This window comes from Microcaecilia unicolor, chromosome 1, assembly GCF_901765095.1.
Source record: "Microcaecilia unicolor chromosome 1, aMicUni1.1, whole genome shotgun sequence".
NCBI classification, from domain to species: domain Eukaryota; kingdom Metazoa; phylum Chordata; class Amphibia; order Gymnophiona; family Siphonopidae; genus Microcaecilia; species Microcaecilia unicolor.
In genome coordinates, this window is record NC_044031.1 from 92,842,225 (window position 1) to 92,866,171 (window position 23,947).

At 42.3% G+C, this 23,947-nt stretch overlaps 1 protein-coding gene across 1 annotated transcript in view; it reads left to right on the forward strand.

Moving 5' to 3' along the window:
* The window catches only part of CUL2 (cullin 2), a 419,462-nt gene that overhangs the window by 348,840 nt on the left and 46,675 nt on the right, over positions 1-23,947 (forward strand). The window contains exons 20-21 of the mRNA XM_030199038.1: positions 10,569-10,771; positions 16,565-16,666. Coding sequence (XP_030054898.1) covers positions 10,569-10,771; positions 16,565-16,666 — 305 coding nt within the window. The remainder of the gene's footprint in view (positions 1-10,568; positions 10,772-16,564; positions 16,667-23,947) is intronic.

Below are 23,947 nucleotides of genomic sequence, written 5' to 3' on the forward strand. Positions count from 1 at the left end.
TTCCAAGTTTATGCGCATTGCTATAGAATATGACCCGGTCCGTGTAAATCTATGCGCAGGGATTTACACCACATTTTCGTTGGTATAAATGGAGGTGCATAGTTTTAGACGCTGGGATATCAACTGAGTATATTCTATATACTGTGCCTAAATCTTATAGAATATGCCTAAGTGGAAATGTGTTCCACACAGATTTCTTAAGCACCATATATAGAATCTGGCCCTTAATGACTAAATAACACAATTAATGTGCTAAATATTTAACCTGCATTAAAACATTTTACGCAGTTAACACATTGCTCTCTCCCTCTCCCCTGTATCCAGCTTTGCCCCATCTCTTCCCCCATACTCTACATTACATAAGTACATAAGCACCGCCATACTGGGAAAAGACCAAGGGTCCATCAAGCCCAGCATCCTGTCTCCAACAGCGGCCAATCCAGGCTTCAAGAACTTGGCAAAACCCCCCCAAAAATTTAATAATGTTCAATGGACTTTTCTCTCAGGAATCTGTCCAAACCCCCTTTAAATTCCGTAAGGCCAGCTGCTGTCACTACATTCTCCGGCAACGAGTTCCTAACTACACGCTGAGTAAAGAAAAACTTTCTCCTATTTGTTTTAAATCTACCATATTCTAGCTTCATCTTGTGTCTCTGGTTTTGTTCTTGTTTGAAAGTGTAAACAAACGCTTCACATCTGTCCGCTCTACTCCGCTCATTACCTTGTAGACTTCTATCATATCACCCCTCAACTGCCTTTTCTCCAAGCTGAAGAGCCCTAACCTTCTCAACCTTTCCTCATAGGGAAGTTGTTCCATTCCCTTTATCATTTTCATCGCCCTTCTCTGCACCTTTTCTAATTTCTTTATATCTTTTTTGAGATGCGGCAACCAGAATTGGACACAATACTCGAGGTGCGATCGCACCATGGATCGATACAACAGCATTATAACATCCTCGTGTTTGTTTTCCATCCTTTTCCTAATAATACTTAACATTCTGTGTGCTTTCTTAGCCGCCGCAGCACACTGAGCAGAAGTTTTTAATGTCTTATCAACGATGACTCCCAGATCCTTTTCTAGGTCCATAACTCCTAACGCGGAACTTTGCATGACATAGCTGTAATTCAGGTTCCTCTTACCCACATGCATCACTTTGCACTTGTCAATATTGAACTTCATCTGCCACTTGCACGCCCAATTCCCCAGTCTCGCGAGGTCCTCCTGTGGTCTTTCACACTCCTCCTGTGACTTGACGACCCTGAATAATTTTGTGTCATCTGCGAATTTAATTACCTCACTAGTTACTCCCATCTCTAGATCATTTATAAATATGTTAAAAAAACATCTCTTCCCTCCTCCCCCATATTCTACATTGTTCCATCTCTTCCCGCCTCCCCCATACTCTGCATTGCCCCATCTTGTCTCCCTGTTCTCTCCTCCTCCCGCAGGCGTACTCATTTTAGGCGTCCTGAAGCACCTGCACCGGTCCACTTTTCTTCACCTCTGCTGTGACAGCAAGTAAAAGGTAGACACAGGGACGTTCCCCTCCGTGTGCTGCCACTGGCTTTATGGGGCCCAGAAATAGGAAGTTACATTACTTGATGTAAATTCCTGTTTCTGGGTCTGGCAGAGCAAGCAACAGCACGCAGATGGGGAACATCCCTACATCTGCCTTTTACTTACTGTCGCTGTCACAGCCACTGTGAAGACAAGCAGCGGACTGGTGCAGGAGCTTCAGACCGCCTAAAATGAGTGAGCCACCAGGAAGGGGGAAAGAGGACGGGTGGACAAAAATGGACAATGTAGCGTACGGGGGAGGTCAGAAGAGATGGGACAATGTAGAGTATGGGGGGGAGGAGGAAAAGATGGGGCAAAGTTGGATACAGGGGGATGGGGAGAAACAGCAGCGCAGGCTGTGGGGAGGGGAAAAGATGGGACAATGCAGGATATGGAGGATGCAGAAAGATGGAACAGAGGGGGGGAAGAGATGGGGCAATGTAGGATATGGGGGGTGGGGAAAGAGAGGAATACATAATATAATGGAGAAGAGATGTGACAATGCAGAATATGGGAGGTGAGGACAGACAGTGCAGTGCAGAATATTGGGGGGGGGGGGCAATGTAGGATATAGGGAGAGACAAGGCAATACATCCAGGGATGATGGTTTTGTTTTTGTGGTAGTGGTGGTGGGGAGAGGAGGAGCGACAGTGATACTAGATGGTGGTGGGGGGTAGACCTAGAGACGGGGCAGTGCTGGTGTGTGAGGGAAGAGATGGGTGATACTGGATGATGAGGGGGAAGAGAGAGAGGTGGGTTGATGGTGGTTGGGAAAGAGAGAGAAATGGGTGATGCTGGATGGCAAGGGAAGAGAAGGACAGATGTTGGAAATGGAGGGATGGAAGAAGAAAAGAAGGGAGATGGTGGACATAAACAGAGGGTAGGAGAAGGGAGAGAGGGGAAATGCACATGGATGGCAGAGAAAGGAGGAGATGTCACCCATGGATGGAGGGAAAGGAAAGAGCTGTAGCTTTCGGCACATAACCACTTACCTCTGTTCAGGAAACCTACACTGCCCCATTTGATTGACTGCATACTTGGCCTTTAGATTGTAAGCTCTTTTGAGCAGGGACTGTCCTTCCTCATTTAAAATTGTACAGCGCTGCGTAACCCTGGTAGCACTTTAGAAATGTTAAGTAGTAGTAGTAAGGAGGCAGAAAAATGGAAGAAAGTTGGATGTGAAAGATGGATATAGGGCAGGGAGTGAAGAAGAAAGGAAGAGAGAAAAGAAATAGTGAATAGAGAGTGGGCCCTGGAAACAGAGTTCAGAGGACAGAGAGAGGGAAGCAGAACCAGAGACGGGAAAGAGATGAGTAGAAAAACAAAAATCACCAGACAACAAAGGCAAGAAAAATGAATTTATTTTAAGTTTAGTAATTGAAAAATGTCAATTCTGAAAATTTACTTCTGTTTTGAGGGGGGACGCTTTATGCAATGAAATACACGATTAAAAATTGTAATTGCAGACTGTCGTGCAATTAAACCTTTTAATTGGTGTGCAGCCCTAATATAAACACATGCACTTTTCATCCTTGTGAGCAGGGCTCAATGCATTTCTGTAAAATATCCTGGAAAAATTTACAGCCAGATGTTATTGCACCTCATGCTACTGAATTTACTTTATTCTTTGTTTCCAAAATGTTTCTGAGAGTTCCTATGCATGTCAGCAGAGCATGTCAGCAGAGCCTTTGGTAATTTTTTTTAAGTAAGGTGGTCTATAAAAGAGCAATCGTATAAAATAGGCACTAATATTTAATAAGGCTGCACGTTAATTGTAATTAACATAATATTTATTAACCGTGAAAAAATTAATCCCTGTTAATAAAATTAATTGACCCCCAAGTTACTTACCTTTTTCTCTGCTCACACAAGGCCGCCATTGCCTTCTCCTTCCCTTCCTCTCCTTGGATTAGCTATTTGACAGGATCTCCTGATTGGCTTTCTGCCGGGGAGCCAATGAGGAGTGTCTCTATTGGGAGCACGCTGAATATCAGCGAGTGCTCCCAATGAGGCACCCGCTTCTGCTTGTTTACTGCCCACCAGCCCAGCCTGCTGTCGTTGCTGCTTCGAGCTCCTAACGAGGTACCCCTTTTGCTTTTGCTGCCCAGTCTGCCATCACTGCTGCTGCCTGCCTCCCTTCCTCCCTCCCCGCCACCAGTAAATGCCATCCCCTCTTCCCCTCCCCACAAAGTCCAGTCTGGTTGCGGCCCCAGTCCTTCCTTCCCCCCCCCCCCCTTGAGGTCCAGTGTGGTCTTGGTCCCCATCCTCATAAGGTCCAGCGTGATCCTGGTCAGCTCCTCCTCCCCTTCCCCGCTAGGTCAATGTTCCTGGTCAGCTCTTCCTCCCCTCCCCCTCGCTAGGTGCAGCAGGTTCCAGGTTCCTCTCCCCCCCCCCCCCCCCCCCCCAGTGAGGTCTAGCCTGGTCCTTATCAGCTCCTCCCTCTGGTGAGGTCCAGCATGTCCCTCTTCCCCCTTGTGAGGTCCAGCCTGGTCCCTATCTGCTGCTCCTCCTCTTCACTGTGTGAGGTTCAGCATTTTCTGATCCCCCCCCCCCCCCCCCCCGGCAAAGTCCAGCCTGGTTCCTATCAGCTTCTCCTTCTTGTGTGAGGTCCAGCATGTTCCCGGTTCCCCTTCCTCTCCTCCTAGTGAGGTCCAGCCTGGTCCCAGTCAGCTCCTCCTCCCCCTCCATGAGGTCTAGCCTTGTCTCAGTATCCTCCCCTACACCCCCCCCCCCCCCGAGAGGTCCAGCATGTCCCCAGGTCCCCTCCACCTCCCCAGACTGCTTCCTTCCTGCATGTCTGATAGACATGCAGTCTGTGGAGGTTTTTTTTTTTTTTTTGGGGGGGGGGGGGAACAGGAGGGAAGAGAGATGCAGTCACACAGGCTGTGATTGGACTGCATCTGTCTACCCCCCCCCCCCCCCCCATCTTCCCCCAGTGGCGTAGCCAGACCTGACATTTTGGGTAGGCCCAAAGCTAATGTGGGTGGGCACTATGTATACAGGTACGAGTAGTGTTTCATGGGATATTACAAAATAATGCCTTAGAGTGCACTTGATGAAGGATTTCTAACTATATAATCTGCCCAACAGTTGTCCTGTGTCAACATAAACTGCATATATACTTATGGAACACCATCATTTTAAAATTTATTTAAAAAATGTCTATCCTGCACTATCCCACAATTTAGGCAATTACTAGACAAACATAACTGACCAGACATAAGTCTACTATAATTGCAAACATCTGAACACACATCACAGTATCCTGCAAAATAATATAACAATGGCACATATCCTTCAAACTTTGCTTTATAACAAATGTAAATGCCTGATTAAACTGTGTTAAAACCACCTTTTCTAAAAGTTTAGATAAAAATGGCAAATTGGCCTACAGATATTTAGCAGATCTGTCATAGTCCACAGCTAAGATGTTTTCTCTTACAGTTTTCCATTGAAAAAAAAAGTGTATTAAAATTCTGGTAGGACCTCTGTAATAGCAACATTGTCAAAAACCCTTCCCTGCCAGATTCTTTGTGAAGTAACATTAAATCTTATGAAGCTTCTTCGAGCCTATATAGCAAACCTTAACACCACCAATTCTGAACACACAAATATGAATAACAATACCTTTAAAAGGCAGCAGTGAATATATACAACAGCAATATATATCCCATTTTAAAAGCCAGACAGATATGTCACCATACAAAGCAAATGCCAGAACACAGAACAACTCTCGCCAATTACAGAAAAAGGATCAAAAATTAGAAATTGTCCTGTAGCCCAGCATCAGCCCCAGAGATGCCAAGTTACCCAGTTCCAGGGTGGAAATTTTGGGACAGTCATGGATTTCTGCCCTCTCCATGCTTTTGAATTATGGGACTCAAAGCACTGAAAGGGCACTACAGATCCTACACTGTTTTGGGATATAAGTTCAAAACCAGGACTGCCCCAAATTCTCCAGCCTGGAACTAGATAAATTGACATCTCTGCAGCCTGCCCTTCCCTACCCTTCATACGCCAGCATCAGCCCTGCCCTTGTCTACCCCTTTCCCCATCCCTCCCTGTAGCTTGACATCATCCCTGTCCTTCCCCTCCCCCTTCCCCAATCCCCCATATCTCAGCATCAGCCCTCCTCTACCTACTCCTCATAGTCTGGAAACAGTCCTGCCCTTCTCTCTCCCTTCCCCCATGGTCTAACATCTCCTCTTCCCTTCCCAATCACCCACCCCCATCCAGAAGCCCAACATAAAATATATACATATTTTTTAAAACCTGGCCACTGCAGAACTCACCCCCACCGAGAAGACCACCACCATTAAATATAAAACTGTTTTGTTTTTTAAACCTGAGTCCAATGCAGAGAAAGTTTCCTGTGATTTCAGAGAAGTCTTCAGGCCCCGATCAGTGTGCACATGGTGCAGTGCTAGGGAGAAGACCCAATTTGTCTCCTAGCAGTGGCTGATGTTGGCCATGGGGGAGTAGGCTTCAATTCAATGCAGCTACTAACTCACTCCTGGTGTCTGGGGCTGGAGCATAAGTGCCCAGATTTCCCCAGCTGCACAGGGCTGCTAAGTTCAAGGCAGCACCGGCCTCCGGGACTTCCAACTTCCTGACTGTGCCGCAGGTTTGGGTCCTGGCGGGGGGCTCACTGTGACCTGACCTGTGCAGGATCGATGCATGCGCCACAGGGGCAGAGAAGCGTCAGTGAACGAACACTGTGAAGGAATTAAGCGTCACTGAGTGAACAGTGAAGGAATTGCCTGCAATTGCTGCAGTCATGGGGAACGGAGACGGAGCAACCAACAGAGGTAAGCCGCCTTAAGAGCACAGCATGGAGCGAAGCCCGACTCCAGAGCAGAAGCAAACAAGGCAGTACGGCAGGAGGGCTGCTACTTTGCTTGCTGAAGGCCTGTTGCAGCACTGGTAAATTAAAAAAAATTAAAAAATAACAGAGCTGCAGGGCTCAGCTCACGAGACGTGTTTCACTACTTTCTACATATGGCTGAGTCTGAGTTAAGCGATTGGAGCAGTGGCAGTGCAGTGTGCAGGGTAACTGGCATCTGATTGGTGATCACTGAGACTGGGTGGGCCTGAGCCAAAAATGGGTGGGCCTCGGCCCATCCAGGCCCGCCTGTAGCTAGACATGCAGGCAGTCTGTGGGGGGGGGGGGGGGGGAGACAGAGGACAGGAGGGAAAAGAGATGCGGTCCTGTGTTGTCTGATCTGTGAGTCAGATTAGTCATGCATGCAGGCTGTAGAAAGTGGGGGGGGGGGGGAACAGGAGGGAAGAGAGATGCAGTCACATAGACTGTGAGTGACTGCATCTGATTCTCACCCCCCCCCCCAGTCCTCCCCACAAAGACAATTTTGTTAACAGCATAACAATTTTAAAAATGACCAAATACAAGCATATTTAGTATTTTATTAAATAAACATATTTAGTATTTTATTAAATAAAACTTCTCCTCCAACTTCAGACTCCGTCCCCCTCTACTCTTATCTCTCCCTACACTCTTCTCCAGGAACTCCATTCACTGGGTAAATCTCTGTGTACCCTTCTTCTCCACTGCCAACTCCATACTCCGTTCCTTTTATCTTGCTGCACCATAAGCCTGAAATAGACTTCCTGAGCCATTACTTCAAGCTTCATCTCTGGCTGTCTTCAATTCTAGGCTAAAAGTCCACCTTTTTGAGGCTGCTTTTAACTCCTAATCCCTCTTCACTTGTTCAGTACCCTTGTCTGTTTTATCATTCCCACCTTAAGTAATTTCCTTATCCCTTATTTGTTCTGTTTGTCTGTTCTTATTAGATTGTAAGCTCTGTCGAGCAGAGACTTACTCTTCATGTTCAAGTGTACAGCACACCGTACGTCTAGTAGCGCTATAGAAATGATAAGTAGTAGTAGTAAGTTTTCCCTGTTTCCTTTATTTTTTTATCACACTGTTAAAAATGTTAATCAAAATGCAGCCCTAGTTTAAATAAATGAGCAAAAAGATAAAAGCAAATCTCATTAAGTTGCTCCTCTTAGCATATTCTTATTGCAACTCTAAACTTGGAATTCTGCAATAGTGCAGTTGTTTTTCTTCTTTCTTGTTGATGGAGAAAGTGATGTATATTACCTGTAATGGAGGTTCTTTGTACACAGCAGGTTAAGATGCTCATTTTCAAAGCACTTAAGTTACAAAGTTATAACCTATGGAACTTTGTAAATCTAAGTGCTTTGAAAATGAGCCCCATAGGTTACTATGTAACTTTGTAAGTCTATGTGCTTTGAAAATGAACACCTAAATCAACCACGCATATTCTTCCACCTCCATTTTAGAGGTGAAGCTTATTTAAACTTTATATTAAACTGAAGGGAGTCAGGTGGGAGAAGTTGCATGGAAGCTACTCTGCATGATCATAAATAATCATGTAGATTTATCTGAGCTCTAATGGAGCTGGTCCATCTTGGTGCCATCAAATAACATCCTCCATTAGTGTCACTGATTTGTCTTGCTCTTTCAGGAAGATCTCCATTATAATAAGCAACTTTATTGTACTGGCCAAGAGTCTGTAGCTTCTCATACCTAAAAGATAGCAAAGTTGCACAGAAGACAAACTCAGAATGTATGAATTAAAACTGGACTCAACCTGACTGATACAGTGACTTGGTGATAGTGCTTATGCCAAGGCTTTAGATTCAGGCCACTTTCTCGTTCCTTAGATTCTTTGAAGTTTTAAAGCTGATGTAATAAGATACACATAGAAAAGTGCCTTAAAAATTAGCACACGTTTTAAGTTGTCATACTAAAAACTAATTTTACTACCAATGTAAGGGTTTCTTTTACAAAGCCACACTAGCAATTCCCACGTGGCAAATGAGAGGAAGCTCTTAGAAATTGAATGGGCTTCCTCTCATTTGCCGCACCGAGAATCAGTAGCGCTGCTTTGTAAAAAGATTAGAAAATACAAATGCAACACATCTCCACTTTATCTATAATCAGATCTGTTGTTCTCTTACATCTGCTGTTTAAATTCTTGTTTAATTCAATTGTTTAATCTCTATTATGTCATCCATGTTCTCTATGCAACACTAATTGTTATCTTCCAATCTAGTATCTACCAATAATGAATACATTGTAAGCCACATTGAGCCTGCAAATAGGTGGGAAAATGTGGGATACAAATGCAATAAATAAATAAAAGAGGCCCTAAGTTAATAGTATGGAAAATAACTTGCACTTTAAAAAGTATGCTAAAAATTTTATTTTAAAAAATGTGCTAAAACAATAAAATTAAGTGGTAAGAGCTTATAAGAAAAGCAAAAACATCTTGTTTGCCAGCACAGGGTGGCAGAAGTTCTCTGGACTCAGGGACTTGGGGCTAGGGCTCTGACTAGGGGATATTGGTTCTAGTGCTCTCAGGCCTATCACTTGAAACCTTGGAGAATTGGAACCAGCATCAACAGGCTCCAGATGTTAATAGAAGTCATTGAGCATGGCATAGGACAAACCCCCAATCCTGGGACCCTCCGAGCTGAGAGCTCTGGACTTTGGACGTATGCCCATACATTGTACCTGTTCTGCTCATATGAACAGTAATGTACTTTAAATTTTCAAGGGAGAGGGGCCAGTTTTTAGCTCAGTGCTGAGATCCTGTTTCCATGAGTGTTTATGCACAACTATCCTGGGATTTTCCCTTTGTTTTAACATACCTCATTTTTCCTAATCTGGTCATTACAGCAACAGTCCTGAAAACAGGAGCATTGAAACCAGATCAGAGATCCACCCAGAGCCCTGTTTTATGGACTCTAAGGCCCAGATGCATCAACCAAACGTTAAAAAATCAAAAATGTAAAAGTCCTTAACAAATTTAAAAAAACAAACAATGCACCAAAAAAAAACAAGTCGCACGTGTTCGGTGCGGTATTTGAAAGTACAATGCATCAAACTGGTGGAATCCCCGTCAGTAATCGGCCCTTAAAGCATGCGCAGAGCAGCCAAGCCTTATGCTGGCTGCTCTGCGCATGCCACAAACGTCAGAAAAAAAAAAAAAAAAAACCAAAACAAAAACACGTGGATCGGGAGGGGGTAAAGGCGCTCATCAGGAGCGTCCTGTATGTACGGCCTTGCCCCCCCCCCCCCCCCCCCCCGCCCGTGTTCGCCGCTGCTCCCCGCTTCGTCCCCCAGCATTAAATTAAAAAACAAAACAAAAATCAAAGCTTTAGGAGCCCGGCCCCCCTCCCTTCCTGTCTTTCAACTCTTTCTCCACACAGCCCCCCCCCCCCCCCCCCCCCCGAGGTCATCGTCGCCGCTGATCCCCCCTCCACCGGGCCCCCCCTCCACATTACCGGGCCTGTGCAGCGCCTCTCACCTCTGTATGAAGGTGCTGCACGGGCAAGAAGACCATCAGATCGCTGCAGTCTTCAGGACGTCTCTCTCCTTCGTCTTCCCTGACCGGGGCGTACAGGTACAGACCTGTCATTAGCTTTCCGGCAGTTTTCCAGCGTTAGGGTAGTCGGAAAACTTTGATGCATCTCGTTTTAATAGGGTTTCTACACAATTTGTTCATCTGCATTCCGTTTTCATTTTCTGCTACCGTCGTCGGAAAATGGCCTTTAATGCATGCCACGGTTCAAAAATTCTTCGTTAAAGGGTCGTTAAAGTTTAGTGCATCTGGGCCTAAATCCATCCACCAAGTGTTGCTTTTATTGATGGCCATAAATGCTTTCCCCTATGACCTGTGAAGCTGCCTCTGCAGCACCTCAGCCCTGAGCAACTAGGGGTGTGCAGGACCCAGGCCAGCAGTCAAGCCAGGGATCTTCCACATGGAAGAACACAGCAATTGTTGGTGAGTCACCAGGCTGACCCCAAAATGTTCTTTAAGTTTTAACTTTGTTTCTTTAGGTTACTGAAAGAAGATATCAAGAAAAGTAAACAGTTTTGGAAAGTAGTTCTTCGCAAATTACAGTCTGATATTTTATCAGTTATATTGCTGTTCTAATTTATTTATTTGTTTCACTTCTCTAGGAGAAGTAAAAATGAACTATTTGTGCAAACCCTATGTCGCCATGGTCACAACATACCAAATGGCTGTTCTGCTCGCTTTCAACAACAGTGAAACTGTCAGTTACAAAGAACTTGAGGACAGCACGCAAATGAATGAGAGAGAATTGACAAAAACAATCAACTCCTTAATTGATGTTAAAATGATTAACCATGATTCAGAAAAGGTATGTAGTAATATGAACCATTTTAGCTGCAATCAAATTATTTTTCTGTTCTCAAGTTAAAAACTGGAAGAAAATATGTATCCAATCAAAATATGTTTAGAATTTTCTTTTAGACCTCCGCAGCTGATGATATGATGCTTTTGGCTGTCTATGGCTAAAAAATTGTTTGTACTTTCTTGGATATGGCGATACCCAAGCTACTGCAAAAATCATGTTTAGAATTTTCTTTTCTATTTTAGCATGGGCTGGCTACCTGAATGACAGACAATAATGCATACGTATTTTCTATGGGAGTTTTTCTCCTGAAGCTTCTCATAAGAAGCACAATAAACTTCACTCTCTGCTTGTCTGTCTGTGATGGGTTTACTCTTCCTGCAAAATTGTTTGTCCAGAGCTTTCGTTTCCTTCAATTTATCACGAACCTCAAGGTTTTGTGAGTGAATAAAACATGCAAGTGGAAGGGGATTGTTTCATGACTCTGCTGAAGGCAGAAGAAAACAAAAACTTTTATTCTCTTCCCTGTGTACCTGTAGTAATGCATAGCAAAAAATAAAATGACATTTTTTCAGCTAAAATAAGAACCCTTTTATTGACTTATCTGTAAAATCACTCAATATCAATTCCAGTACATCGTAGTGTCAAGACCATGATGTAGCATTCAAAAACCATCAGAGAAGAAATCTCTCTGTCTAAGTTGATTCCTAAACTTTATTATCGTCCTATGAGTTAGTAGCACATCAGTAACGCATAATCAGACAGTAAGTAAAGTATCTATGCTTGCTGCCACAAGTAGAGTGTAAGCAATCTTAGCTTTTCTCTGTGCACGTAGCTCCAGGACAGAACATTGTTGCGTATATATTAGACTAAGAATTAACTGGTGCATTTTTTTATTTTTCATAAGAAGTATGTTTGTGTGTCCTGGAGACAAACACAAAGGAGCCCTTTTAGTAAAGGGTGGTAGGGCTACTGCCAACTTGGCACACAGTGAATTGGCTCTACTGCTGGGCTCACCCAGGAGCCCGGTGGTAGTTCCAAGTGTTCCGTTCGCCATTTCCAGCGCTAAAAAATACAAGCAACAGCAGGGCTAACCCTCTGGGGAATAGTAGAATGATTCCTCGGAGGGTTATCAATTGATCCACAAATGTTGGTATGTGCTGTCATTCCACCCGGAGTTTCAAGAGCACCCAAAGGTAGCTTACCGCCGTAAGGCTAATTTAGGCGAGTTACTAAAAAGACCTACCACCCTCAGTTATGAGGGACAACACTCCCCGTGTGGTAGGTGCATATATTGCAAGTATGCGGTTACTACAAGGAGTATTAAAATCCCAGGGTCCAATCGGGATTTTTATCTCCAGTTTTTCACTACTTGTGATAGTGAGAGGGTAGTATACTGTATTATATGCCCTTGTCTAAAGTATTACATCGGTCACACTAAAAGAAAATTAAAAAATAGACTGGTGGAGCATGTCAGTAATTTGAGAAACCAAAAAAAAAAAAAAAGACAATCCATTGGTTTCGCATTGGATAAGTCATAATCATAAGATTGATGATCTTAGATGTTTGACATTAATACAAATCGCACCTCCACAACAGGGGGGGGAGATGTCAGCACTCAACTGTTTAATTTAGAGCATTGACTTTTTGGACATTGCCGCATTACAAATGTGGTGGTTGCAAGCTGTGGCATGGAGTTTGTAGTGGAGAGACCACAGCTGTGAAGATTTTGGATCCCGTGTAGTTGATCGGATTGGTGCTAGCACGGACCAATGATAAGATGTTGGGATTCAATGAATTATAGTGAAGGTGGTAAATGGATTGAATGTGAGCGCATGTGGGGCAGATGTAAGGAGTGCTGCGATAAAATGTTTAGTATTGCACTGTAATTATTTCACATAGAGCACACACAAATAATATAAAATAAAACAAGATATGTAACAGTATATCTGTGTAAGGAGTGCTTTGAAGATTGATATTGTAAAGTTAAAATTTAATGCCAAGAAGTGCAGAGTGATGCATTTGGGGTGTAGAAATCCAAAAGAGAGATACCGAATAGGAGGGGAGAGATTATTAAGCTCGACTCAGACCTTGGGGTGTTGGTGTCGGAGGATATGAAAGTGAAGAAACAATGCATAAGTACATAAGCATCGCCATGCTGGGACAGAACAAAGGTCCATCAAGCCCAGCACCCTGTCTCTGACAGCGGCCAAAAGAACAAACAATTTGTCCCGCCCACCCCAGAAATAGTGGATTTTTCCCATGTCCATTCAATAACATTCTAGGCCTTTTCTTCCAGGAAGCCGGCCAACCGTTTTATTCTGCTAAGTCAATCGCCTTAACCACTTTTTCCGGCAATGAATTCCAGAGTCTAACTACACGTTGAGTGAAGAAAAATTTCCTCCGATTCGTTCTAAGTTTACTACACTGCAGCTTCATCGCATGCCCCCTTGTCCTAGTATTTTTGGAAAGCGTAAACAGATGCTCCACATCGACCCTTTCCATTCCACTCATGATCTTATAGACCTCTATCATATCTCCCCTCAGCCGCCTTTTCTCTAAGCTGAAGAACCCCAGCCTCTTTAGCCTTTCCACATAAGGAAGTCGTCCCATCCCCTGTATCATCTTTGTCGCCCTTCTCCGCACCTTTTCTAATTCCACTATATCTTTTTTGAGGTGCGGCGACCAGAATTGCACACAATACTTGAGGTGCGGCCGTGGCTAGAAGGATGCTAGGCTGCATAGAGAGGGGTATAACCAGCAGAAGAAAGGAGGTGTTGATGCCCCTCTACAAGTCATTAGTGAGGCCCCACTTGGAGTATTGTGTTCAGTTTTGGAGGCCGTATCTGGCTAAAGATGTAAAAAGACTGGAAGCGGTGCAAAGAAAAGTTATGAAAACGGTATGGGATTTGCGTTGCAAACCATATGAAGAGAGACTTGCCGACCTGAACATGTATACCTTGGAGGAAAGGAGATACAGACGTTCAAATATGTGAAAGGTATTAATCCGCATACAAACCTTTTCCAGAGACGGGAAGGTGGTAGAACTAGAAGACATGAATTGAGGTTGAAGGGGGCAGACTCAGGAGTAATGTCAAGAAGTATTTTTTTCACGGAGAGGGTGATGAATACGTGGAATGCCTTCCCGCGGGAGGTGGTGGGGATGAAAACGGTAATGGAATTCAAACATGCGTGGGATAAACACAAACGAATCCTGTTTAGAAGGAATGGATCTATGGAATCAGCGGACATTGGGTAGCAACGCCAGTATTTGGTGAATAAAACTAATACTGGTGCAGGGCGGACTTCTACGGTCTGTGCTCTGAGAAAGGCAGGGACAAATCAAACTCGAATATACGTATAAAGTATTACATACCATGTAAAATGAGTTTATCTTGTTGGGCAGACTGGATGGGCCGACCGTTCAGGTGTTTATCTGCCGCCATTTATTATGTTACTATGTAGGAGTGGCCTACTGGTTAGAGCACCAATCTTGACATCCAGAGGTGTCTGGTTCAAATCCCACTGCTGCTCCTTGTGATCTTGGGCAAGTCACGTAACCCTCCATTGCCTCAGGTACAAACTTAGACTGCAATTTTAGAATCATCTGTGCAAGAATTTACCAATAAAGGTGTAGTAGTGTTGGCTTTCCATAGTATTTTGGATTGTGTTAAAGTACTGTTTGTTTGTTTTAAGGTAAGTATGACTCCTTTTCATGGTCAACAGATATATGTATATCCTGATTTTTCACCAAAGACTCAAGCATTCCAGAAGGAATTTTTGCAGCTCCGGCTAAGTGTGCAAGCCTTAGGTATGACTTTTTTTCTTTGCTTTCCCAGGAAATGTTTAATCAAAAATGCTGGGAGATATGTTTTCTTTCACCCTGCCCAGTTAAAGAATTGTTTTACAAGAAGCCCTTAGCTCTCACTCCACCTGAAGTTTATTGCAAATTCCAGCTGATTAGAATTCGGCAATTACAAATTAAGGACTGCGCTTTTGGATAATTATCCTCATTTTCTTTGATTGCTTAGTTTTTTTTCTCTTGTAAAGTTTCTCTCCTCCCATTTTATGTGTTGCTGAGTGAAGAATTCATGTTTTTTCTTTATCATTACCTTTGTGCATTTGAAATTTCATCTCCTATTTCCTGTATTTAGGACTTATTATTAGTCTTATTGGATATAATTGTATTTCTTTTACTGTTTGGAAAATTAATAAATATATAGTTTAAAAAAAGAAGATCACTTGATGGGTGGTGTAAGTGACCTGTCAGTATGGACCACTGGCTACTAACATATAAAGCAGAAGTTTTCAACCCAGTCCTTGAGGCACACCCAGGCAGTCAGGGTTTTCAGGATTTCCCCATTGAATTCAGTTGGGATATCCTGAAAACCATGACTGGCTGGGTATGCCCCAAGGACTGGGTTGAAAACCTCTGATATAGATTGTATGAAATAATTTACCATGATTTAATGTATAGGTGGAATGTCTGTAATTCAGTTATCTTAATTATAACACCAGAATTTTATGACCTAGAGCTGATTATATTGAATACTTTCCATCTGATATTTTATAAATTTATTTTTCTCATCGTGTTAACATGACTATAATGTATTGAAAGTTGTAACCAATATTCCCTGTAAGCGGAGAACATGAGTGATTGTGCATACGTTTTAAGGACGTCACTCACAGATTTTACATGGTTGCTCACAAAAATGTTTTTTGTGCTATATACAGAAATTCATTGCTAATACTGGTGCTCAAAGATTGTTGGTTTTTAAAACTTGTTGCTAACACGAAAAAAAGTTTGCACACACCAGGCCACTCCTTAGAGGAAACATTGGTTGTGACTATTCACAGGTTTTTACCAGAAAAGTAGCTCCATTACAACTCAATCTTTTGACTCATGACTTTTGGAGAATAATGCAAATGGTCTCAGTTGTATTCTTTATTCTATCATAATTCCTCTGTATAAGTGCATCATTTGACTGCATCTCCAGTGCTGTAGCAGTTCTGGTTGCCCCATCTCAAAAATAGGTACAGCAGAACTAGAAAGGTTGTCAGGAAGGACAACAAAAATGAAAGGGCATTGAATGACTCCCTTATGAAGAAAGCGCTAACGTGTTAGGGCTGTTCAGCCTGGATCATTGAGAAGGGATATAAAAGAAGCACAATTATTTTATACTTTTGAATAGTACTAGAATTAGGGACACTAGAGGTGTATTTTCAAAGCACTTAGCCATACACAGTTACATAGTAACCTATGGAACTTTGTAAGTCTAAGTGCTTTGAAAATGAGTCCCTGTGTGAAATAAACTAATAGCAACCAAATTTAAGAATGTATCTTTTCAGTCAATACACAAACTTTGGAATTTTTTTGTGGAAAGATAGCATAGTAGGGTGTAAAAAAATTGGAGTTGTTTCTGACTGTTAAGTCAGGTAGATTTCATCTACTGAGAGTGAAACGGGAAAGAGAGCTCATTAGGTCCTCTTGGGTACCTCCTTCAAATGATCTGAATTGGCTACTGTTGAAGATAGGATGCTGGACTCAATGAACATTGGTCTGACCCAGTATGGCATTTATGTTTTCTTCAAATTTAATTTATTTTTTCCAGTTTTCAGGACATCAACCCAACAGCAACAAAGTGTAGTTTCAGATGGTTCTTGACAATGTGTTTCTAAACCCTTTCATAGATTTAAAATAATGATCTAGTGTCTTACTGCTTATAATCTGGTTTATAATGAGGGGTTTAGTCTTTTCCCTGTTTTGTTTTTATAGTTCACGTTTTGTTTTCCATACAGGAAGATGTGGATGGAGAGTCTACCTTTTCATTAAATATGAACTTCAGCAGTAAAAGAACAAAATTTAAAATAACTACACCAATGCAAAAAGACACACCACAGGTAATACATATCTTTCTACTTTAAATTGCATTAAATTGCAAAAGGAACAAATTATTAGTAGCACAGATATTTACAAATTTTATCTTGACATCAGGAGATATATTTATTAGTTCATTTTCAAAAAAATGACTTATATGTGGAGGTATCTAAGAAGGCTGAAGAGAAGAACTAGAATTAGTTAGAGAGGTATCTCCTCTTAGCCTGGTTTAACTTGTGAAAGCAAGAGTGATCTTTGAATGCATCACAATTATGAACTGAGGGATCTTTATGCTGGTCTTTTTCAGTCCAGTAGAATTACCTCCTCAAGAGTGGATTTGCCTTGTTTTGGTAGTATAAAGTGCACTCTAAGGTAGCTTTGTCCAGTGTAGAGCACGGAGTGCCATTCCAAATTGAGACCTAGTCACAAGAAGAGAAGTCCATAGGGAATTCTTCACAATAATGGAAGACCGTGTCTGGAGAGAGACTTCTCAGGTTCTTAGCTGATTTGATTAGAGAATTAGTGGTAGGAGAGAGGATACAACAAATGAAGGAGATCAGGGAAGTGGAAGGGTGGATAGGTGACCAATATAAGAGGAACAGGCAAAGGGGATGATGAGGACATCAAGTATTTGTCCTTCAAGGTGGGTAGGCGTGGTCATGAGCTGAGCCAGGTCAGTATCACGAAGAAAGGCTATTATGCAGTCCTGTTCAGCTGCATCCAGAGGGTTATCAAAGTGTATATTAAAGTAATCTAGTAATATGAAGGACCAAGAGGTGAGAACCTGAAAGGACAGGATATCATAAAGACTGAGAAGTGTGGCAAGAATAACAAAGGTGGCTGGTATAGCAGGAGGTTGCCATTAATTGCAAAATACATCCATAAAACTATATTTTGGTGCCAGAAAATATGGTTGTCACTTTGCTACAAATGAAAGAACACTGGCACTTGATTTCCTACCAGATATAGTTTAAAATTCTTAGCATGGCACCCCAGGAGATTAATTCTCAATAGTTCGCCAATAATTCTCACATGTGAGTAAAGTGGTTCGTGTTGCCCATTCAAGAGCTTGTAAAAAGCTTTAGAGAGCTTTAGGAGCACATGCCATGCTCCCACCGCACGTGCAAGTACCTTTCTGCCCACAGCGAGAGTGCGAGACTTGCAGTTCTATTTTTTTTCCATGCTGAGGAGAGGACATCATTTCTGACCGCTCCTCACAACTCGGTTCCATTTGTGCCATAACAGCGACTATTTTTGTGCTTTCCCATGTTCTTTATTTCTTTTTGACCCTGTTTTATTTGGATTTTTATCCTTTTTTCCTTTCCCTTACAATTTAGGTTCTTTTTTGCCCTTTAAGTTTCTTTTCTTTTTACCACACTCAGGTTTTTCTCTAGTGGTTTGCCCCTTTTTTGGCACCGTACAGTGTTTTGATTTAGCCATGTCCATTTTTCCTTCTGTGTCATCAAAGGTTCTCAGTGGCGTTAAGTGCTGTTGCCTGTGCAATAAGATCATCTCTCACAAAGACACCCATTCTTGTTGTCTTCAGTACTTGGGGCCTGACCCTTTCTAACTGTGTTCTTTGTTTTCGTATGAAGAAAAGAACCCAGTTGGACAGAGAGGCTCAGAGAGAATATTTTTGGAGCCAGGTCCGAATAGTCAACATCTGTATTAGCTTTATTGTCAGGGGTGGCATTGGGTGCATCCATTCAAATGGCTGTGAGACCCTTAGACACTAAGAGTGACCGTGCATCGAGTGGGTCTTCACCTGCCTCAACACCGGCTGCTGTGCAGGTCCCCCCCCCCCCCCCCCCAAGGACCGGTCAGCTTTGGACCCAACCCTGAAGCAAAGTTGAGGATTCAATGTCATACTCATCAGACCAATGAGTGTCGATGCCCGCCGTTGATTGCCCTCAATGCATGGTGCCAGGTTCTTGCCCCTGCCATGCCTCTTGCTGCCCCACATGGCCATCAGCCTGCATTAAGGTCTTCAACACCGGTGCTGCATGTGGCCTCGGCATCGACTGTCACCCGTGTTGGCACCCCCCCTGATGTCAGTGGAGGAAGCTTTACCCCGATATTGACTGGGTAAATGTAACATCGGGACACGCTAGGGAGGTAAAATTCCTTGATGAAAACAAGGACAGCTTTATGGAGCAGCTGGTACAGGAGCCGACGAGAGAAGGAAAATTTCTAGACCTAGTCCTTAGTGGAGCGCATGATCTGGTGCGGAAGGTAATGGTGCTGGGGCCGCTTGATAACAGTGATCATAATATGATCGGATTTGATATTAGCTTTGAAGTAAGTATACATAGGAAATCAAATACGTTAGCATTTAACTTTAAAAAAGGAGACTATGATAAAATGAGAAGAACATTGAAAAAAAAACTTAGAGGAGCGACTGCGAGGGTCAAAAATTTACATCAGGCGTGGATGCTGTTCAAAAACACCATCCTGGAAGCCCAGGCCAAATATATTCCGCATATTAAAAAAGGAGGACGGAAGACCAAACGACAGCCAGTGTGGTTAAAAAGTGAGGTGAAGGAAGCTATTAGAGCGAAAAGAAAATCCTTCAGAAAATGGAAGAAGGAACTGACTGACAATAATAAGAAACAGCATAAGGAATGTGAAGTCAAATGCAAAGTGCTGATAAGGAAGGCATGGATGCTGTTCAGAAATAACCCTCCTGGAAGCCCAGGCCAAATATATTCCGTGTATTAAAAAAGAAGGAAGGAGACCAAACAACAGCCGGCATGGTTAAAAAGTGTGGTAAAGGAAGCTATTAGAACTAATAGAAAATCCTTCAGAAAATGGAAGAAGGAACCAACTGAAAATAATAAGAAACAGCATAAGGAATGACAAGTCAAATTCAAAGTGCAGATAAGGAAGGCAAAGAGGGACTTTGAAAAAAAAGATTGCATTGGAGGCAAAAGTACATAGTAAAAACATTTTTACATATATTAAAAGCAAGAAGCCAGCAAAATAATTGGTTGGCCCACTAGATGACCGAGGGGTAAAAAGGGCAATCAGGGAAGACAAAGCCATAGTGGAGAGATTAAATGAATTCTTTGCTTCAGTCTTTACTGAGGAAGTTTTGGGAGAGATACCGGTGCCAGAAAAGGTATTCAAAGCTGACGAATCATAGAAACTGAAGTCTCTATAAACCTGGAGGATGTAATGGCTCAATTTGACAAATTGAAGAGTAGCAAATCTCCTGGTATTCATCCCAGGGTACTGGTAGAATTGAAAAATGAATTTGTGGAACTATTAGTAATATGTAATTTATCTTTAAAATCAAGCATGGTACCTGAAGATTGTAGGGTGTTCAATGTAATGGCGATTTTTAAAAAAAGGTTTAGGGGAGATCCGGGAAATGATAGACCGGTGAGCTTGATGCCGGTTCCAGGCAAAATGGTAGACACTATTATAAAGAACAAAATTGCAGAGCATATTCAAAAACATGAATTATTGAGACTAACAACATGGATTTAGTGAAGGGAAATCTTGCTTTATCAATCTATTAAATTTCTTTAAAGGGGTGAACAAACATGTGGATCAAGGTGAGGAGGTCGATATTGTTTATCTGGATTTTCAAAAGGCATTTGACAAAGTACCTCGTGAAAGACTCCAGAGGAAACTAGAGAGTCATGAGATAGGAGGTAGTGTCCTATTGTGGATTAAAAACTGGTTAAAAGATAGAAAACAGAGAGTAGGGTAAAATGGTCAATATTTTCAATGAAGAAGAGTAAATAGTGGGTTCTGCAGGGGTCTCTGCTGGGACCACTGCTTTTTAACATATTTATAAATGATCTAGAGATTGGAGTAACTAGTGAGGTAATTAAATTTGCTGATGACACAAAGTTGTTCAAAGTTGTTAAATCGCAAGAGGATTGTGAAAAATTACAAGAAGGCCTTATGAAACTGGGAGACTGGGCATCCAAATGGCAGATGACATTTAATGTGAGCAAGTGCAAAGTGATGCATGTGGGAAAGAAGAACCTGAATTATAGCTATGTAATGCAAGGTTCCACATTAGGAGTCACTGACCAGGCGTCATTGTTGAAACCCTCTGCTCAGTGTGTGACGGTGGCTAAGAAAGCAAACAGAATGTTAGGTATTATTAGGAAAGGAATGGAAAACAGAAATGAGGACATTATAATGCCTTTGTATTGTTCCATGGTGCTACTGTACCTCGAATATTGTGTTCAGTTCTCATCACCGCATCTCAAAAAAGATATAGTGGAGTTAGAAAAGGTACAGAGAAGGATGACAAAAATAATTAAGGGCATAGGAGCCAACTTTTCAAAATGATTGGGGGGTGCTGAATTAATTTTTTTTTTTTTTTTTTTTGCAGGCAGTGCCTCCCCCCCCCCCCCCCCCCCCCGGTACCTTAAAGTCCTGTCTGCTACAGTCTTCACCTGGCCAGTGGCAGCGCCACTCATAGGCAACCTGCACCAGGACTTCTTCCCTGAGCAGTCCTACCCCTCAGTCCCCCTTTACTGTGCAAATATAGAGATGCAAATTTCAAAAACTGACATATTTCAATCACTATAATATAGGTTAACAAATACAAATAAAACAAAACATGGAAAATACGAAAATATCATTTTATTGGACCAAATACTTTTTTCAATTAGCTTTCAAAGGCCAAAACCTCTTTCCCCAGGTCAGGACAGTATACTGCTGTTATGGTATTCTGTTCTGACACGAGAAAGGAGGGTTTGGTCTCCAAACATTAGTCAAAAATGTATTAAAATAAGTCCAATAAAGATATCACCTTACTTCCATTTTTTGTATTTATTAACACAGCTACCACACTACTTTATCCTAAACTAAAAATAAAATTCATTTTTTCCTACCTTTGTGGTCTGGCCGTTCACTGTTTCTAATTGTGTTGGTCCCAGTCTCTTGTTTTTTCTTTCCTCGATCTTAACTATCCCCCTTTTCCATCCAGTGTCTACCCCCCTCTCTCTCCCCTTTCCATCCAGCATCTGCCCCTTCTCTTCCCCCTTTCCATCCAGTGTCTATTTTCTCCATCCATGTGTAGTTTTTCTCCTCTTTTCCCTTTCCCTCATCTCCATCAGTATGCATCTACTTCCTCTTTCTTTACTCCCCTCCATTCATATGCATCTCCTTCCTCTCTCTTCCCTCTCCTCCATCCATGTCCACCATTTTTCCTTTCTTTTCCCTCCCCTCTATCCATGTCCACCATTTTTCCTCTCTCTTCCCTCTCCTCCATCCATGTCCACCATTTTCCTCTCTCTCCACCCCTCCATCCATGTTCATCTCACTTCCTCTTTTCCCTCCCCTCTATCCATGTCCACCATTTTTCCTCTCTCTTCCCTCCATCCATGTGCATCTCCTCCTGTCTTCCCTCCCCTCCATGTGCATCTACTTCCTCTGTCTTTCCTCCACTCCATGTCCAGCATTTCTCCTCTCTTCCCTCCCCTCCATCCATGTGTATCTCCTTCCTGTCTACCCTCTTCTCCATCCATGTCCAGCATTTCTCCTGCCCTCCCCTGCATCCATGTCCAGCAACTCTCCTCTCTCCCCTGCCCTTCCCTCCATCCATGTCCAGCAACTCTTCTCTCTCCCCTGCCCTCCCCTGCATCCATGTCCAGCAACTCTCCTCTCTCCCCTGCCCTCCCCTGCATTCATGTCCAGCAACTCTCCTCTCTCCCCTGCCCTCCCCTGCATCCATGTCCAGCAACTCTCCTCTCTCCCCTGCCCTCCCCTGCATCCATGTCCAGCAACTCTCCTCTCTCCCCTCCATCCATGTCCAGCGACTCTCCTCTCTCCCCTGCTCTCCCCTCCATCCATGTCCAGCAACTCTCCTCTTTCCCTTGCCCTCTCCCCCTATCCATATCCATAAGTACATAAGTATTGCCATACTGGGAAAGACCAAAGGTCCACCAAGCCCAGCATCCTGTTTCCAACAGTGGCCAATCCAGGTCACAAATACCTGGCAAGATCCCAAAAAAGTACAAAATATTTAATACTACTTAATCCAGAAATAGTGGATTTTCCCCAAGTCCAGTTAATAATGGTCTATGGACTTTTCCTTTAGGAAGCCATCCAAACCTTTTTTGAACTCCGCTAAGTTAATCGCCTTTACCACATTCTTCAGCAACGAATTCCAGAGTTTAATTACACGTTGAGTGAAAAAACATTTTCTCCGATTCGTTTTAAATTTACTTCATTGTAGCTTCATCGCATGCCCCCTAGTCCTAGTATTTTTGGAAAGCATAAACAGACGCTTCACATAAACAGCAATTATCCTCTCTCCCCCTCCCTCCCATCCATATTCAGCGATTTCTCCTCTCTCCCATGCCCTCCCCTCCAAGTCCAGCGATGCTCCTCTGCCCTCCCCTCCATGTCCAATGGCGCCCCAAACCCCACCTTCCCCCCCCGAGTTCCAGTTCCAACCCCCCCCAGCCCGACCTGCCCGCCCAGGTAGAGAATGAGCCAGCTAATCAAAAAGTATTTTATTCAAGATACCGTATACAAGACAAATGCCCGACACAGGCCGTGTTTCGCCCAACAAAGGGCTGCGTCAGGGGCTAGAATAAACAAACATATTAAATCATAAATTATACCCAAATAAATCATGTACAATATTAAAAATTAGAAAACATAAAAATATAAAAAATACATGTGAAGCATAGACATGGATCATCAATAATAAAAATTGCTTTCGGAATTCAACTTCCTATAAATAAAATTACATAAAAATAAATATAAATAAAAACCAACATATAAATCATATAAGATGCATTTATCTGTATACTAATATAATGATCTAATACGATAACACACATCTTAACATAAAAAAATATATACATTTTAAAAAAGTATGTAAGTACATATAAATATGTGTTAACAGCAAAGAAAGGGCACTTATGCAAACCAAACGTGTATATATATATATGTGAAAACCAAATTTAATTTATGAAAAATTGAATAAAATCATGAAATGATAATGACATGAAATTATAAAAGGACACATACCTAGTCTGTATCTTTCTAAAAAAGAACAACTACAAAACAAAAAACATTTCGTTATGCCATTCAAAAAATGAAAAGTAATTTGAAAATAAATTGTTATACCATTTAAAACGGTGAAGAATAAGAAACATGAAAAATTAAACATCAAGAAATAAAAAAAGACAAAAAATGCAAAAAGTATGTAAAATATATAATACTTATAATTTGCATATCAGAATAAAAATATGTATAAAAAACCAGCACTAACAGCATGTACCTAAATAAAAAAATAAAGTGAGTGAAAAATGGGAAATGATTGTAAA